At 46.7% G+C, this 15901-nt stretch overlaps 1 protein-coding gene across 1 annotated transcript in view; it reads right to left on the minus strand.

Moving 5' to 3' along the window:
- Positions 1-15901, minus strand: part of sspo (SCO-spondin) — a 39338-nt gene that overhangs the window by 12043 nt on the left and 11394 nt on the right. Inside the window, exons 34-96 of the mRNA XM_085939481.1 lie at positions 15749-15846; positions 15455-15686; positions 15223-15375; positions 15004-15141; positions 14747-14929; positions 14519-14669; positions 14285-14444; positions 14138-14186; positions 13897-13998; positions 13660-13787; positions 13417-13537; positions 13219-13346; positions 13013-13154; positions 12773-12943; positions 12511-12679; positions 12354-12429; positions 12241-12262; positions 12014-12134; positions 11719-11932; positions 11505-11646; positions 11237-11410; positions 10987-11154; positions 10758-10832; positions 10538-10672; positions 10299-10454; positions 10033-10197; positions 9643-9957; positions 9425-9554; positions 9074-9199; positions 8898-8989; positions 8599-8781; positions 8356-8526; positions 7892-8147; positions 7762-7808; positions 7525-7695; positions 7294-7428; positions 6964-7100; positions 6788-6882; positions 6656-6705; positions 6399-6569; positions 6117-6287; positions 5925-6004; positions 5655-5824; positions 5530-5576; positions 5231-5431; positions 4968-5138; positions 4577-4777; positions 4408-4480; positions 3980-4200; positions 3616-3768; positions 3320-3486; positions 3089-3234; positions 2811-3031; positions 2699-2731; positions 2457-2621; positions 2151-2369; positions 1892-2059; positions 1562-1696; positions 1038-1275; positions 767-919; positions 627-673; positions 298-468; positions 60-236 (exon numbers count right to left, since the gene is read on the minus strand). Coding sequence (XP_085795607.1) covers positions 60-236; positions 298-468; positions 627-673; positions 767-919; positions 1038-1275; positions 1562-1696; positions 1892-2059; positions 2151-2369; positions 2457-2621; positions 2699-2731; positions 2811-3031; positions 3089-3234; positions 3320-3486; positions 3616-3768; positions 3980-4200; positions 4408-4480; positions 4577-4777; positions 4968-5138; positions 5231-5431; positions 5530-5576; positions 5655-5824; positions 5925-6004; positions 6117-6287; positions 6399-6569; positions 6656-6705; positions 6788-6882; positions 6964-7100; positions 7294-7428; positions 7525-7695; positions 7762-7808; positions 7892-8147; positions 8356-8526; positions 8599-8781; positions 8898-8989; positions 9074-9199; positions 9425-9554; positions 9643-9957; positions 10033-10197; positions 10299-10454; positions 10538-10672; positions 10758-10832; positions 10987-11154; positions 11237-11410; positions 11505-11646; positions 11719-11932; positions 12014-12134; positions 12241-12262; positions 12354-12429; positions 12511-12679; positions 12773-12943; positions 13013-13154; positions 13219-13346; positions 13417-13537; positions 13660-13787; positions 13897-13998; positions 14138-14186; positions 14285-14444; positions 14519-14669; positions 14747-14929; positions 15004-15141; positions 15223-15375; positions 15455-15686; positions 15749-15846 — 9180 coding nt within the window. The remainder of the gene's footprint in view (positions 1-59; positions 237-297; positions 469-626; positions 674-766; positions 920-1037; positions 1276-1561; positions 1697-1891; positions 2060-2150; positions 2370-2456; positions 2622-2698; positions 2732-2810; positions 3032-3088; positions 3235-3319; positions 3487-3615; positions 3769-3979; positions 4201-4407; positions 4481-4576; positions 4778-4967; positions 5139-5230; positions 5432-5529; positions 5577-5654; positions 5825-5924; positions 6005-6116; positions 6288-6398; positions 6570-6655; positions 6706-6787; positions 6883-6963; positions 7101-7293; positions 7429-7524; positions 7696-7761; positions 7809-7891; positions 8148-8355; positions 8527-8598; positions 8782-8897; positions 8990-9073; positions 9200-9424; positions 9555-9642; positions 9958-10032; positions 10198-10298; positions 10455-10537; positions 10673-10757; positions 10833-10986; positions 11155-11236; positions 11411-11504; positions 11647-11718; positions 11933-12013; positions 12135-12240; positions 12263-12353; positions 12430-12510; positions 12680-12772; positions 12944-13012; positions 13155-13218; positions 13347-13416; positions 13538-13659; positions 13788-13896; positions 13999-14137; positions 14187-14284; positions 14445-14518; positions 14670-14746; positions 14930-15003; positions 15142-15222; positions 15376-15454; positions 15687-15748; positions 15847-15901) is intronic.

Genomic DNA, 15901 nt, shown 5'->3' on the forward strand with positions numbered 1-15901 from the left:
AAGCAGAACGTGTGGTTTACACTCCATCTTAAATGTCAACATAATCTCCGTCTATGCACCTGGACATGGTTGTTTGAAACATAGTTGGTTCTCCTCTTGGTTCATGAAATCTTCAATCTCGACAGGACACGCTGCAGTCCCTCTCTTCCCGCAGACACACGCCCTACGCCGCACCACGGTTCCCGCCCCACAACTGCGGGAACATGGTGACCACGGCGACCAGGGGCAAAGGTCATCTGAAAATGGAAAGCAAGTCATTTAAAAACTCTATATTTATCATTTGGGAGAACGACAGACCTAGACAGGGAGAAGCGTAACATTCTTGGCTTTGTCTCTCTGGACCATCACAGTGAGAGCCATTGTTACGAGGAGGCGGGTTGATGCAGGCGCGGGTTTGGACTTGCGTTCCTCGTCCACAGGTCACTGAGCAGTCAGACCACACTGACCACGGAGTCCAGCCACCATCCACTGGAATTAACAAAGAAATAAATGATTGCTTTGTTGAGAAGATGCGTCACTTGGTACACTGACTGTAAATTACGTTTCTTAAGATTTAACCAAACAGGTAGAAGATAAATAGGCTCGTGCAAATGGTACTTTGTATTATTAATGGAAATGTGACCCACCCGTGCAATCGATATCTTGGCAGATATCTCCCTCTGGGGTGCACGTGCTGGAAGGTAAATGGCTGATGTTGAATGTTTTTGCTCCTAATCAGCGCATTTATCATGATTTTGTTTCTTTTAATTGCAAACCTACATCTTACCATTGTTTACACTCTCCCAAAAGCCAAGTGTCTCCCACATGTAGCTCTTGGTCGTCATGGAGACAAAGAGGAGGGCAGGGCCCGGGCTCACAGGGCTTATGATTGACTTCCTCAAATTGACAATCAGTTCCTTCGGTTTCGGAGATTAGAGACCTGAGACACAGTCAATGCTTTTTAACTGGATCCAAAAATAGCAGTCATAACTCAGCAAATGGCAATTAATAGCAAAACCGCCGCAAAAAAAAAAGTGAATCCTCGATATAGTGAATACCTGTATCTGGTTTTCTGACCCTGCCCGCAGGTAACACTGCACGATGCCCAATTGGACCAGGAGCTCCAAGTGCATGTGGCCTGGCAGCTGTGATTGGTGCAAAGCAATCGTCCATTGGTGCAGCTGCAGTTGTTGCAGTCGACCTGATGCCCGCTGCCAGCGGCCCAAATTTGCCCCTGCGAGTCCACGCAGTCACACTGCCACAGATGCACGCACGCTCCATCCTGCTGCAACTGTCCTGCATGCACATACCAGAGGCGTCATCGACACCGGATGCCATGACAAAGTGCTCCAGAGGTCGATCCAAGCTGCTATGAAGAGTGAAACTGTGCTCAATTTGAGTACCGTATTTTCCGGACTATAAGGTTCACCGGACTATTGATTTCATGACACAATGCTTCGGGACAGTTTAAATTTAGGAATTTGGTCCATATATAAGGTGCACCGGACTATAAGGCGCACTGTTGGATTTTGAGAAAAGTTTTGGTTTTTAGGTGCGCCTTATAATCCGGAAAATACGGTACCTTTAGGGCAACGACATCCGGGTTGACATTCAGTGTTGGTTTGGCACTCGATGCCTTGCTGGAGGTCAGCGCAGCGCTGTGGACACTCGTTGGCACAAGACACAAACTCTTGTCCCGGCGGGCATCCTTGTTCATCTAAAAAAAAAAAAAGACAAAAACAGAAGGTCATGAGTTTTGCCAAAATGCTCTGAGTATTTTCAATATGCATAATTTTCCCCACCGCAGACAATTCAGACTGGAGGAATGCACGGCATTTCTTACGATAATGAGCTCAGTCTCAGATAATGATATGCAAGGTCTGTGTATGCATGAATATTTTGCAAATCTCACCGCAGGGTTTGGTGTTACATGGTTTGACCTGGTTTTTCTCTCCTTGGCACTTCTGTCCTCCATTCTTGGGTGGAGGGCTGGAGCACGAGCGGGTACGTATGGAGCGGCCACCACCGCAGAGCTTATCACAGCTGGACCACGGACTCCATCGAGACCAGCTTGCATCCACTGCAGACATGAAAGAATACACACATTTTGTGAAATGCTTCATCTTTGGTCTATTTGTCCTATGTTTGGGTGTCCGGACTGAAGGCCTCACCTCTGCAAGGCCTTATGTTACAAAAGCGGCGCTCAATGTTTCCCCCCAGGATGTCGTCACACCAGAAGCCGTTGGGGCCGGGGCCGAGGAAGGTTCGGATCCTCTGTTGCTGGCCCACTCCGCATGAACGTGAACAGGAAGCCCACATCCCCCAATCTGTCCAGGTACAGTTCCTTTCCTCGCAATCGTCCCCAACGCAGAGCTCATCACCGTCTGAATCTGTCAGAGAGGGAAAATGAAAAGGATCCACCAGATAGCAATGTTAGTCCTGCAAAATAGTTTTTTCTGAATGTAATATATATTTACCAGGGCACTGGGGGAGGTTGCAAGCTTTGTCTTGATGGGAGTCCCCGAAGCAAGGGGGTTTGATGCACTGACGATAACGGGACTTCATAGCTGGAGAGCGAGCGTCAGTGCAAGTTTTAGTGCACGGACTCCATGTTGACCAGTCGGTGAAACCAGCATCTTCATCTGTGAAATAAAAAAGTAGCAGCGCGAGTCTGGGATGGGATCAACTGTAACCATGTGAGATTTATTGTTCTGTTTACCTGGTAGGGTGGGTTCTTCTGTGGGACCAACAGCTGTCAACAACACACACACACACAAACATTTCAATGGCGAATTATCTTTTTATAATTCCCTTTTTATTTTCACCCTTACCTGGGCAGTCAGGGGCTTGGCAGTAGGTGGTTTCAAGGTACGGTCCGATGCAAGCTTTCCCTCCGTGAGCTGGAGCAGGCTGGGTGCAGCCTCTTGTGCGGGTCTTCAGCCCAAGACCGCCGCAGGACAACGAGCATGAGCTCCAAGAGCTCCAGGGTGACAGACCGCCATCAACTGGACAGTGCTCTAAGGAGCAGTTCCATCTGCCGTGCTCACAAATGCTAGAAGAAGAGAAGGGTGATTTGACGAAGGACAACAACCCAAAGTTGTCAAGTTACCATGAGCTGCAATCGTGAATCAATGTGTCTCCAGGCTGGAGCTCCACTCCCTCAGAGATGTTATGAAGGAGCAGAGATGACACCGGGGTGATAGAAACGCTCTGCAGAGAAACTAGAAACTCCTCATCGACTAAACAGGGACACTCCTAAAACACAAAGATTATAAAATGCATTTCAGCATTTACTAAGCGAAATATTCAGGTGCATTGCAGGATATGAAAGGCAACCCACGTTCAGGCAGACGTTGTTGTGTTGAAAAGTGTGGAAGGGGCAATGGCAGCCTTCCTCGCAGCCATCGCTGTAGCAGCCCTCCCTGCCGCTGATGTGGTCGCAGCTGAAAGGACAGCCCTCCCCTCGCTCACATTCCCTATACAGCCTGCCCGGGGGGCAGCCCACTTCTGCGTGACAAAACCACATCTCGTATGTAAAATCCAATTAGCTTTCCAAAATGACTGTTTCATCAACTTTTCAAAATCCATTCATTTGATAAGGCTGCAAACAAGCCAGCTTTGTGTCTATTGACTTACCAAGGCAGACCTCTGTATTGCAAGTCTTGCTCTGGCGGCTGACGCCACTGCAGTCTGACGAGCCGCACGTCCGGAATCGAGACTGCTGGCCGCCGCCGCAACTGACTGAGCACACCGACCACTGAGACCAGGGTAACCAAGGTTCCACTGCGTCTAGAGGGAAGAATATTAAACACGGTATACAAAATGATATAATCGTAGAAATGGTTCTGTAAGATAAAACTTGATTGTGTCTGTCATCATGTACATAGATCAATTAAAACGATTTGACATAAGGCTCAATTTACTGAAAAAAAACCTTAACTGCCATTTGTATTCCATTCCATTCCAAAATAATCTGCTGTATATGCACAGACACGAATACCTGTGCACAGATGTGTGTTGCAGTCTCTCTGCTGTTCACCAATTCCCAGGCAACCTCTTCCCCCGCCCTGAGGAGATGGATTATCACATTGGCGTCTCCTGAAGTGAACTCCTCCTCCGCAGGAAATTGAGCACGAAGACCAAGTTCCCCACTGGCCCCAACCACCGTCGACATAGCAGCCGGGGAGTGAGTGACAGTGAAAAACACCAGCTTGGCAGGAACTGAGGAGAGAATAAACTGAACCTAAATCAATTATTTGTCGAAATCGCTTTTCTTGGTTCGGAAATTGTTGTGAACAAACATGTTTATGGAACGTGTTAAGAAACAGGAGAAGTCGGGGGGACAAAATGTTGGAAATAGGTGGACATGAAACAGGAAACAGACATGAAACTGAGACAAAACATCAATTCATGTAAAATGCTTCAAACCAATTTTTGCAGTCAGTGATGATTTCTTCTCCGTGACTTGCAAACTGCCACTCAGTCTCACCAGGTCTGGAATCTAATCAGTGGAGAGAAAAACAAGAACTTGCAGAACATTGCAAACATGTTTTTGGAATGTTTAAAAAAAAAAAAAAAAAAAAGATCTCTAGCCAACCTGCAGCGGAGCTGTTTTCGTATTTGCAGCGACATTCCTCCCTGGTTACACACACGCCATCCTGCAGGACCATGTCACCAGGGCAACCGCAAGACTTGCTGCATCCTGGAGAATCCAGGCACTCCGTGTCACCATGGAGATCAGAACAGGAGCGAGGACAGGGTTTGCCGCAAGGCCATTCCTCTTGGCCTCCACCACATTCTGAAAAGGAAGTACGGACTGTTTGTAAATGTGACTGACTGGAATGTTCCTAAAAGTCAGCCAATTTTGATCATCGCTAATAAAATGCCCCTAGCCAATGTCAAATTAAAATGAAATCTGATCTCATCTGAAAAGCAAGTGTGTTCCTACACCATTCAACAGTGTGCATGAAAGCATTTGCAAAATTGACCTGAGCACACAGTCGTGTTGTCATGGCAACCACGGCTTTGCGTCCCCTCTCCGAGGCAGGGCAGACCACCAAATCTTGCAGGGGGGTTGTTACACTCTCTGGTGCGATTGGATGACCCTGCACACCCGTCGCACTCTGACCAAGCCGACCAAGAACTCCAAGAACCATGCACTATATAGTGATGAATAAAAAAAGCACAATGGGTTTAAATTTACTTAGCAGACATGACATTCTGCCCTAACAAAATAAAAATCGAATCCTGCCTGGACAGAAGGTGATGACAGGACAGGGCTGTCTCTGGATTTGAGCTCCAACGCCATTATGTATTTCCTGTTCTCCAGAACAGGGTTGCCCGTTAGCTTTGGGTTCGGGACAGCTACAGCTTCTGTAACGGGAAACCGACTCTGCCCCACAGGTCCTGGAGCATGGAGTCCACATGGACCACTCACACCAGCCACCTGATACTGGAAACACAGAGAAGAGGTGATGAATCCAGAGCCAGCTAAAATGACCTGATACACACATATGTATTGGGACAGCTGGTGATTTTCGTCCCACTCACCTGGACACGGGTTTTGGGAGCAATTAAGCTTTCCTCCCTCACAAGTGCTGCAAAAAAAAATGAAATACCCACATTAATTATGATGTCATTCGTTTTGTTCATTACTGTGTGTGAATCCTGCCAACCAGTTATTGCAGCCATCAGGAGCCACTGTCATGTCTCCAGGTTCTAGCCGGCGGCCGGTTGTAAGATCGAGGCAGGGGCATTCTTCATGCTCTAAGCAGATCGTTCCATTCGCTGATAAAACCTTTCCTTCTGTACAATAGCAACCTGGCTCACAAAGCCACTCACAATGCTGTGTAACAGGAAAAAATACAACTTTATAATTATTGTGGATAACAATAAGATGTGTTGACTTGAAGCCAGCGGTTTGGCATGCTTGGAACTTTACATACTGCCAGGTCATCACAGGAGCGAGGGCAGGATGGTCCACAACTACTAAATGCTGTGCCCGGGACCTTGGAGCATGGCGCCACTAAAATCACAGCATGTTTGTTAAAGTGGTAGTGACTGCTTCATGAAGCATATTTGAAGTTTCACTCTAAAAATAGTGTGTTACTCTAAACTCCATGACGATAAAAGCCTACCTGGGCAGTGTGCAGTGTTACAGGCTTTGACCTGAGTTCCGAGACCCTCACAGTAATTTCCTTCTCCTTCAGGGGTCGGACTGTCACAATCTCTCCTCCGGCTCTGAACACCCCCGCCACATGACTTGGTACATTGTGTCCAATTACTCCAAGGACCCCAACCACCATCACCTTGGAAGAGTCAACGATTAATTTTTTTTTAAGTTGATCCTTAAATATTCCCATTAGTAGGAGCTGTGAATTTGTCATTGACCATTTAAGAGGGAATTATTACTAACTCACGGTCACATGGGGTGGTGACACAGACTTTGTCCTCTCGGTTAGGCCCCGGACACGACGGGCCGTCCCCGGAGCGTTGAGGGCTGGAACAGAACCGATATCGGGACTGTAGACCGGCCCCACATGACACTGAACAGAGACCCCAAGGGGTCCACGGTGACCACTGGCCATCACCTACAGAGTGTAAATGCAAAAAATAAAAATAGATTAAATGAGGAATAATCAATCAATGTCCACTCGAAGAAAAACATTTTTTTTACCCATGCACCTGTCTTGAGAACAGTTTACAAGTCTCCCTGCTTCACATGTACTGAAATACAGGGATACATATTCAAGTCAGAAACGTGTGCCGATATGATGGAAATAAATCAGAACACATTGCATCTACTTACCAGTTTTTGCAGTCAGTATAAATAATGTCTCCTGGTTTGTACTGCTCTCCATCAACGTCACAGCGACAATCAGACTCCTGGGTGCATTCGCCATCCTGGGGACCGACAATCAAATGCATTTACAATGTTTAGGTACTTGGTTTTTTTTTGTATTGTCGAAGAGCCATGGCACTGACCTGTTGGAAAGTTCCAGTAGGACACTGGCAACCTGGCGTGCAGTTCCGACTGAGGTCCATCGTAAGATCTGAACATGACACTGCTCCTCTCACACACTGCTTCCATTCCTGCCCCGGAGGACACACTCTGCTATCACCTGAAATGGGAATGAATAATGAATTAACTTCTTAGCATAATTGATAAAAAAAAATGCAGATAATATAAGAAAAGAATATCACACTTAACTGAGCTTCCAAATGACAAATATCAGAAGTCGATCAAATGGTTTAAGTAGCAAGTTTTGTGATATCAAAAGAAAGTTCCGAATTGTAATTGCAAATGTGTCGTACCACAAGGCTGCAGATTACAGGCACTGAATTGTTGTGCTGTGCCATGGACTCTGATAGGCCCGCTAGTTCTGCTCCTGTAACCTCCTCCACAAGTCACTGAGCACTCCGACCACTCACTCCATGGTTCTCTTACACCTAGTGCACATCACATCTTGACTTCCACATAAAAGCACTTTTGAACAAAACAGAAACTGCAAAAATGAGAGACATTACAAGCAAATACGCCCTCACCAAAACATGGCTCAATGCTGCATGTGTCGACCCCAACTCTGGCGCCTTCGCAAGGTCGACCTCCGAACCCTGGCGGGGGATTGGTTCCTGAACGGTACCGCCTTCTCACACCGACATCGCACGTTCGACTACAGGTGCTCCATTGAGTCCAGCTGCTCCAACCGCAGTCCACTAAAAGGCGCAGGGTCATTCAAGACAATGACCGTGTATTGTACATTCAAGGATAAACTCACTCACCAGGACATGACGTTTTTCCGCAAGACATCTCTCCGTTTATGCATGTACTGTTGAAGACGTACAATCCAGACCATTCAATGAGTAAAAAAAATATTTTCCTATTTAGCAGTGATGAGAGTTTGACGAGTACCAATTGTTGCATGCATCGACTGGAAGAGTTGCCCCAGCTGGGTATTGCTCCCCCTGGTGGTAACACGGGCATTGGGACAAATGCACACAGCTGCCGTTGAGCAAGTACAAGCCCAGTGTGCAGTAGCAGCCGTCGTAGCAGGCAGTGGCGCATTGCACTTCAGTGGAGGTCATGTCCATGCAGACCCGAGGACATGCACCTCCATGAGCCTCACATTCAGCCGCTGTCATGTACATCATACCTTCCGGGCATGCACCTGGAAGCAAAAGATATACCGTATTGGCCCGAATATAAGACGAGTTTTGAAATAAAACTGAAATGGGGGGCGTCTCACATTCGGGGTCTAGACAAAGGCTTTTTTCAAACTCGAGTCTTAAAAAAGAGGGGGTCATCTTATAATCGGGGTGGTCTTATATTCGGGCCAATACGGTATTGTTATCACAAACAGCAAATAAGCAAATTACCTGAGCAGGGATGAGCATTACAGTCCGCTGTCTGAACGTGTGGGCCGACACAACTTCTGCCCCCGTGTTGCGGTGAGGGTGAAGTGCAGAATCGCTCCCGTGTTTGGACACCGGAATTACACTCAGATGAGCAGAGCGACCACGCAGACCACACAGACCAGCCACCATCCACTAGAATAACAACACAAGGACCTTTTAATCTGTTGTACTCTCATGAGAAATAAAGATGGATGCCGCTCATACCGGCACAGTGGATGATGTTACACGGCTCTTGCTCCGCGCTGTCTCCATCACAGACGGACTGAGCGTGGGTGTAGTTGCAGCTTCGGAATCGTTGTCTGATTCCCACGTCGTCTACGTGATGGAAACATGTCTTGCTGCATTCGGACCAGCTGGTCCATTTGCTCCAAACTCCATCTGGTTCTTCTGCGTTAAAAATCAACATATGTCAAATGAGTGAGCTGCATCTGATCATGTTGTGATCAGTTTCATTTTTATATATATATGAAATCATGTTATGAATGCATGGTGAGAATGTGTACCAGTGTCGCAAGGGATGGAGCATCGTTGGACTTCAGATGAGTCTCCTGGGCAGAGATACCCACTGAGCGATACTGTCTGATTCACCGGAGACCTAACAGAACAAGAACGTTCTAATCCTCAATTTGAAGACATACAAATGCAGCTAAAAGTCAAAAAGTCTTTGACAGCTGTTCACCTGTAGCGTTGCTGGAGCCCGAGCCCACAGGTGACATCACACGGTGACCATGACGACCAGGCTGACCAATGACAGGTTGTTGCGCAACTGGATGAGTTACAGGACACGTGTCCATCCTGGCACATACTTTTGGAGACAAAAATGTAAAATGTCCTAGTATCAAACAATATAAAGTATAGCTGTAAAACTGCACTTTTCAGACTGTTATAAAATTCTATAAACATTCTTGACATAATCACATATTAACTTTGTGAAGCGAATCAACTGCCATATATTTGTTAGGTAATTCAGCTATGAAGACCAGGAATAGATCAAAGAAAGTGGAAGAAAAAAACAAGAAATAAATCTCACCATGTAGTACAATGGTCCCTGCTGATTATCTGTCCTGGCTGCAGTTTTTGGCCGTTCCAATGACAGAAACATTGGCTTGCTGTCACACACTGGCCTCCCTGTAGGTACGTTCCACTGGGACATCGGCAGCCTGGGGGGGGGGGGGGGGGGGGGGGGGGGGGGGTTTGAGTCAGTCTTTTGACTTTCCTAATCAGAAAGTCAATATAACTTAAACTGACCTGGTTTACAGTCTTCAGTGCAGTTGTCGGTGAAGCTGAGATGCGAGCATGTTGGAGGGCAAGGCTCGACTCTCCCGGTCAGGCAGTCTGCCTCGGACACGAGCACCATACCGTTGACGCAACCTGTTTGTGTCCCCGTGTCTTTGGTGCAGGGTTGGCCGTTGCAGCTTTGACTCTGCTGGCTCATGCCCTCGCAATCCCTTCCATCATTTTTCGGGGCAGGTGTAGAACAGGTTCTCTTCCTTTGCCGGACACCCCCTCCGCACTGAACATCGCAATCGGACCACTCTGTCCACTCCGACCAATGACCGTCAACTACAAAAGGTGAAAACAAACCAGTGATTTTTGAATTTAGAAAAGAGGCCTTAGACCTCAGGTATTGTTAGAAACCTGGGCATGGTCGTTGGAAGCAGGGACGGCTGTCAAATTGGCCCCCAGTGCAGGATCCTCCAGGTAGCGCTTCTCTCGCAATGTCTCTTTGCCGAAACAAGGAGCCCAGACCGCATGACACGCTGCACAGACTCCATGAGGTCCACTGGGACATGATGCAGTCAACTGGAAGATGAAAACATCTTGTGATGAAAACAAGAACTGACATGAAAGTGATGTCACTTCTTATTTGTGAATTGGATTTGAACGGAATGTATTTTTCATACTGCAGTCTTTTTCATCGGAACCATCCACACAGTCCTTCTGCAGATCACATTTGCGGTCCAGGTGAACACATTCGCCGCTTTTACAGGAGAACTGCTTGGGAGAGCAGGGGGTAGGAACTAGAGGGCGCTGCGTAGTCACCGGACTTACTAAGGAACCTAGAGTAAAAACAATGCGATTTATTAACTTTTCATATAAAAATGTATTTGGCAACATTTTTCCGTTGATTATTCATGCGCACCACAGCGCTCTTCGTCGGACCCGTCCAAACAGTCCCGCCTGCCGTCACACACCTGAGCCGAGTCGACACAGCCGAACGATCGGCACGCAAACTGGCCTTCCACACAACCCACTCTGGTTGTGGTGATCCACTGAGCTGTAAAACAGAATCTCTGTCTGTTCAGTCAAATGAGCATTGAATCATAGATGCAGAACTCGCAACATTGTTTGGTATCTCTCACGCTTTGTAGTTTGTAAGCCGGGACCTCCAGACTGCTGCGATGGAGTGAGGTGCAGTCCAGGCTGGCCGGTAGTCACTTCTAATTGGGAAAAATCTATACTGTTTTATTTTCATTCATGTGACTCTTTATTTTATCACGAAAGACAAACACATTTGCTTTGGGGATTCAGGTTTGTTTCTCTAATCAAACACAAAATACATGGTCGAACTAAAAAAAAGGCCATTTATACCAATGTGTGTAGTGGTGGCTTTCCAAAGTCCAGGCTGTCCTGTGACTCCAGCTGTCGCCACACCGGGCAGACCACCTCGTGGCTTGGTGGTTTGGAGACCTGGTGCACCTGTTGTCCTCTCACCTGGTCTACCTGTGGGACTAGTCTGGTTTTGTAAACCTGGAGAGCCTGTGTAGAAGAAAATGGAGGATGAACATGAATGCCAAATATAAAACGAGTCGTGTATAATGGAGTATCCTGGAGCTCTCACCGCAATTCATCTCATCTGTGTGATCCTTGCAGTCCAGTCGACCGTCGCAAACCACAGCGATAGGAACACATTGTTCAGTCTTCTGGCACGCAAACTGGCCTGGTTGACAGCTTTGCGGTGTCACTTTCCCAACATCAGAAGGAGGTGTGACACTGCCGGGAGTCACCAGCTCATCTGCGTTACATGTCAAGAAAAGCATCACATTTTGTGACAGCTCAATTTAATATCCAATTTAGCACAGAGAAGAAGAAAATAAGTGAGTCATCACCTCCTCTGCAACCGAGGATCTCAGCACGCAGGTTGAACGTGTGCCTGAACTCCACAGGGATGATGCGCAGGTAGCGGGCTCGGATAAGTCTACTGAGCCAACGGGTCACAGGAGTCCGGCCCACCATGCGAACCTCAAACACCTACACCACATCAAGATAAGGACCTTTTATAAATGTCACAATATCATCATGCTGACCAAATATGTACAATACCTTAGCAGGACTTCCAGACTTGCCATCTTGTGTATAGTTGGTGAAGAGGCTTTCATGCAAAGCAAAGGCTAGTCTGTATTTAGTGAGGTAACCCCACATACGTTCACTGCCTTGGGTCACAACCCCTGAAACCCACGTGGGTTCCAGGAAATCCACCTGGAAATACGGTTGGAGGTCTGTAGGCAAAGGACTCCATCCAGGCTCCATAACTTGACTGCAAATATCATAACCAAATGTTTCAGTGTATCTTTTTAATGACACGGTGACGTAACCAGCCAAATTATCTATCACTCACACATTGGGAACGATATTCAGCCGACCAGCGTCAGCCGGGTTGTTTTCACGAGAGGACGATGAGGTCAGTTGACCATAACGAATGCTTCCATCCTCCAGTCCCAGTGCAGATGAGCATATGCCTACAAAGATATATTGAAGGAGCAGATTGAGATTAATGATTCATGGGCGGTTATTAAAAAAAAGAAAAATAGCTATTCACCAACTAGGCTAAGTTGCGAAACTTACCACGATATCCAGGGCCACCATCCTGCAAATATAATAAAAGGCATGTAAAGTTCATATTGATGAATTCAAACTTAAATCTACCTTTTAAAATAAACGTTGATAATTCTACTCACTGTTGGTGGTAATGCAGGTCTAGTCACTGGGATCCTGGAAGGAGTCCTGATCGGGGCGGCCGTGGGTGTATATGGCCTGAAGATATTCATGCATGTATAAATATACAATTGTATTGCATATTTGAACTCTAAATGTGTTGCAATTTATTCTCCTCACCTGTCTGACTGAGTGGTGATGTTCTCATGCGGATGACAATCAGTTTCATCATCTCCTTTGGGACAGTGGGGAATCCCATCGCAACGTTTTCCTGTGTCGATACAGCCCCCTGGTGGGAGGCACATGTACTCACCACCAGGGCAGCTGCGAGGACTCGGGACTGTTGTTCCTGGAATAATAACATCAGTGGGCAGACTTGGTAAAGAACTGATACTGTTACTGAATGCATTGCATGTAATCAGACTGGAGATAAAAATCTCACCGCAGAACATCTCATCTGATCCGTCCCCACAATCATCGACCCCATCGCAGATAACTCCCGACGGGCCGGCTGGCACGCAGCGTCCATTTTTACACTGGAGTTCCTTTTGTTTGCAGCCACCCACTGGTGAGACGGTCGAAGTTGGTGTGGGTAAGGTTGACAAATGATAACCTGAATCAGACAAGAACAAAATAATCAATTGAATACAAAACACGTATCATATATGCTACTTCTACTAACCAGGTTCACATCCCATAATCTCAAGACGAAGATAGATGCCATTATGGAAATCATGTGGTAGCAAGCGAACAAACTGAGCCGACACCATCCTGTCCAATTTAATCTCGGCAACCCCTGCCTCATTGTGGTTGGCATGAAAAACCTATAAGGTAGAAATAACAAAGGGTAGAAACAGAATCATACAAACAACAATATGATTGTCAGACCTTAGCTCTGGGCTGGGCGGCAGTCACAAGCTCTTTGTAAATGTACCACAGTCTTCCATCCCGGCTAAAGTGCAGATATAAACTGGAAACGTATGTGTCAAATACGCCACCCCCCTGGGTAAGAACTCCTGAAGAAAAGAACAGATGGTGTCACATTAACAAATTCATAAGAATGACCAGCTAGGTGTAAAAGTGTACCGGTGATGTTGTATTCTTTCAGCAGGTCAATTTCAATGTAAGGGCTTTGTGTGTTGCTACTCTGCCCCCCAGGGCTTCGCTGTGGTAGATCCTTATACTCTTCAGGTTCTGGACTCCAGCCCTGGCATTCCACAATATGATTAAGAATGAACAAATTCAGTCATTTTGTTTCTGTATCACAACAACATATGTAAACAGAGCCAAATAATCAATAAAAGCACACAAAAAGTATTCCTGATATACCTGAAGGTCTGTGTGGTGGTCCCACCCATGAAGACGGGCTGCCTCAGGGGGGTGACCGGTTTGTTGGGATGAGGCGTGGAAACTGGAGGCCGGCAGAAACTGAACGCCCAAAGGAGACCAGCACTCCTCTGCAGAAGAAGAATAAAAAAATAATAATTACAGTCCACTTATTACAATTGGATGGTCCCAAAAAGATTTTTGTGAAATAGTATGATCTATTCATAAATTACTGATCACCAGGAGGGAGTGGGTAGGTGGGCACCGAGGGAGTGGTGTCCTTTCCTGGCTCGGAAGTCACAGGGGAGGGGCTGACTGTCACTGTAGAACTTTCATTGTGTGCTGTGCAGAGCAGTCGATATAACTCCAAATCAATAAAGAAAACATAGCAACAGTGAAATATACACTTTTCAAAAAGGTTGGCTTTGTGGGCTTTAATTTCAGGATAAAGAAGAAAACAGTGTGTGTAACTCAAATTTACCTTGACAGTAACAACATGTGTCTCCCTCCTCAGGCACAAGACTCTGGCCCTAAATAAATTGACAATTTAGTTTCTCTAATCGGCAAAATAAACATAGTGAGATTCAAACAAAATTGTACAAATGTTTTAACACCATTATTCGACTACCTGAGGGCATCCGGTAACGGCATACGGGCAATAGGGAGAGCATTGCACGGAGAGGTTGGGCAAGCAATGACACAAGTGGCAATGGTCCGACCTCCATCTGTCTCCAACAGCGTGGGACTGGCCTTGATACTCACACTCATCACAGGGGTCAGTTTGACATCTGTGAACATGCAGATGAAGAAAGTGCATGTGAGAATGAAAGAAGAGAGGCCTCATTGATATCGTTCTACACACCGACGTGCTTTCCGATAGATCCCTCTGCAGTTTTTTCCATCTCCATGGTTGGTGGGGTTGTTTGGGCTCCGGAATGACCACTGGACACTCTGCACACCACATGGTCCCAAACACTCCCCCCACTCAGACCATGACGACCATGCACAAGGTACTAAAAAGGGAGGGGGGGGGGACTGATGAGTGAAGATATTTATGTGGAATATGAAGCAAAATAAATTCAAGACCGACCAGAACAATCCGGGTTGGGTTGGCATCGTTGAGGTCTTCCTCTCTCACAAACACAAATCTCACAGTCCACCTTCATCTGCTGACCTGGCCTGTAACGCACGCCTGCCAGCTCACATGCACACTCCTCTGGCAATACACACTTTTGTGTTTGGCTCATGACCTTCCCCTCTGGGCACCAACAGCCTGGGAAAATACATTACAATGTGTAAGATTTAAAAATAGATTGTAGTTTTTTTTTAAAACAGATCCAGGGTGACCTGAGAAGCAGGGTCCGGCGGGATCGCAGGTAGTTCTGCTGCTGATGTGGGCGCAGGACATTGGGCAGGGGGAACAGTTGTGTCTCACCAGGCCTGTCGGGCAGCTAGTATTGGAGCAGCCATCCGCAGAACAAGGCCCTGAAATAAAGTCAAGCAGATGAAGATGCAGCAACATCTGAATAGACACGTTCAACAAACACCAGGGAATGGTTCGCTTACTAATTTCCAAGCTTAGGTTGGATGGTCCCGGGAGTTGGAAGCAGTCTCGACCTCCATTTTGAGGCAGGATGCAGTCTCTGTGTCGGATCTGCACTCCTCCGCATTCGCTCGAACAGTTTGACCAGCTCACCCATGGAAGCCACTGACCGTCCACTGACAAAAAAACAACATTATGCTTCCACAACCTTTTAAATATATTCTAAATAAAAAAAAATTAGTACCACAATCATACCAGGGCAAGTTGTGTTGAAGCACTGCTGCTTCTGGACATCCTGACCCCGACAGTGGTGCAAAATGTCCCCCGCAGGGCAAGATCTGCGCCGGGTCACGGAGCCTGTACCACATGTGGTGCTGCAAGGGCTCCAAGAACCCCAGGAGCTCCAACTTCGACAACCCTGCTCATCAGTGGAGCCCCCGAACGGTGCTAGTGAGGAGTCTGGGCAGTCTGCCACACCATTACACATCTGGATAGGAAATTAATCAGATGTTAGGTCATAAAAAAGGATTGGGTGATACGTAAACCTACCATGTTGAAACTGATACATGATCCATCCAGGCAGGTGAATTCTGGACAGGAAACTGTGGTGTTTCTCTCACCAGGAGGCGCTGGTGAAACGTTTTTACCTGAATATAAGACAGTTGACTGAGTTCTGTTTTCTAACAAATGTCTCAAGGGTAT

Source organism: Syngnathus leptorhynchus, chromosome 19, assembly GCF_054491065.1.
Source record: "Syngnathus leptorhynchus isolate UIUO chromosome 19, UIUO_Slep, whole genome shotgun sequence".
Taxonomy (NCBI): domain Eukaryota; kingdom Metazoa; phylum Chordata; class Actinopteri; order Syngnathiformes; family Syngnathidae; genus Syngnathus; species Syngnathus leptorhynchus.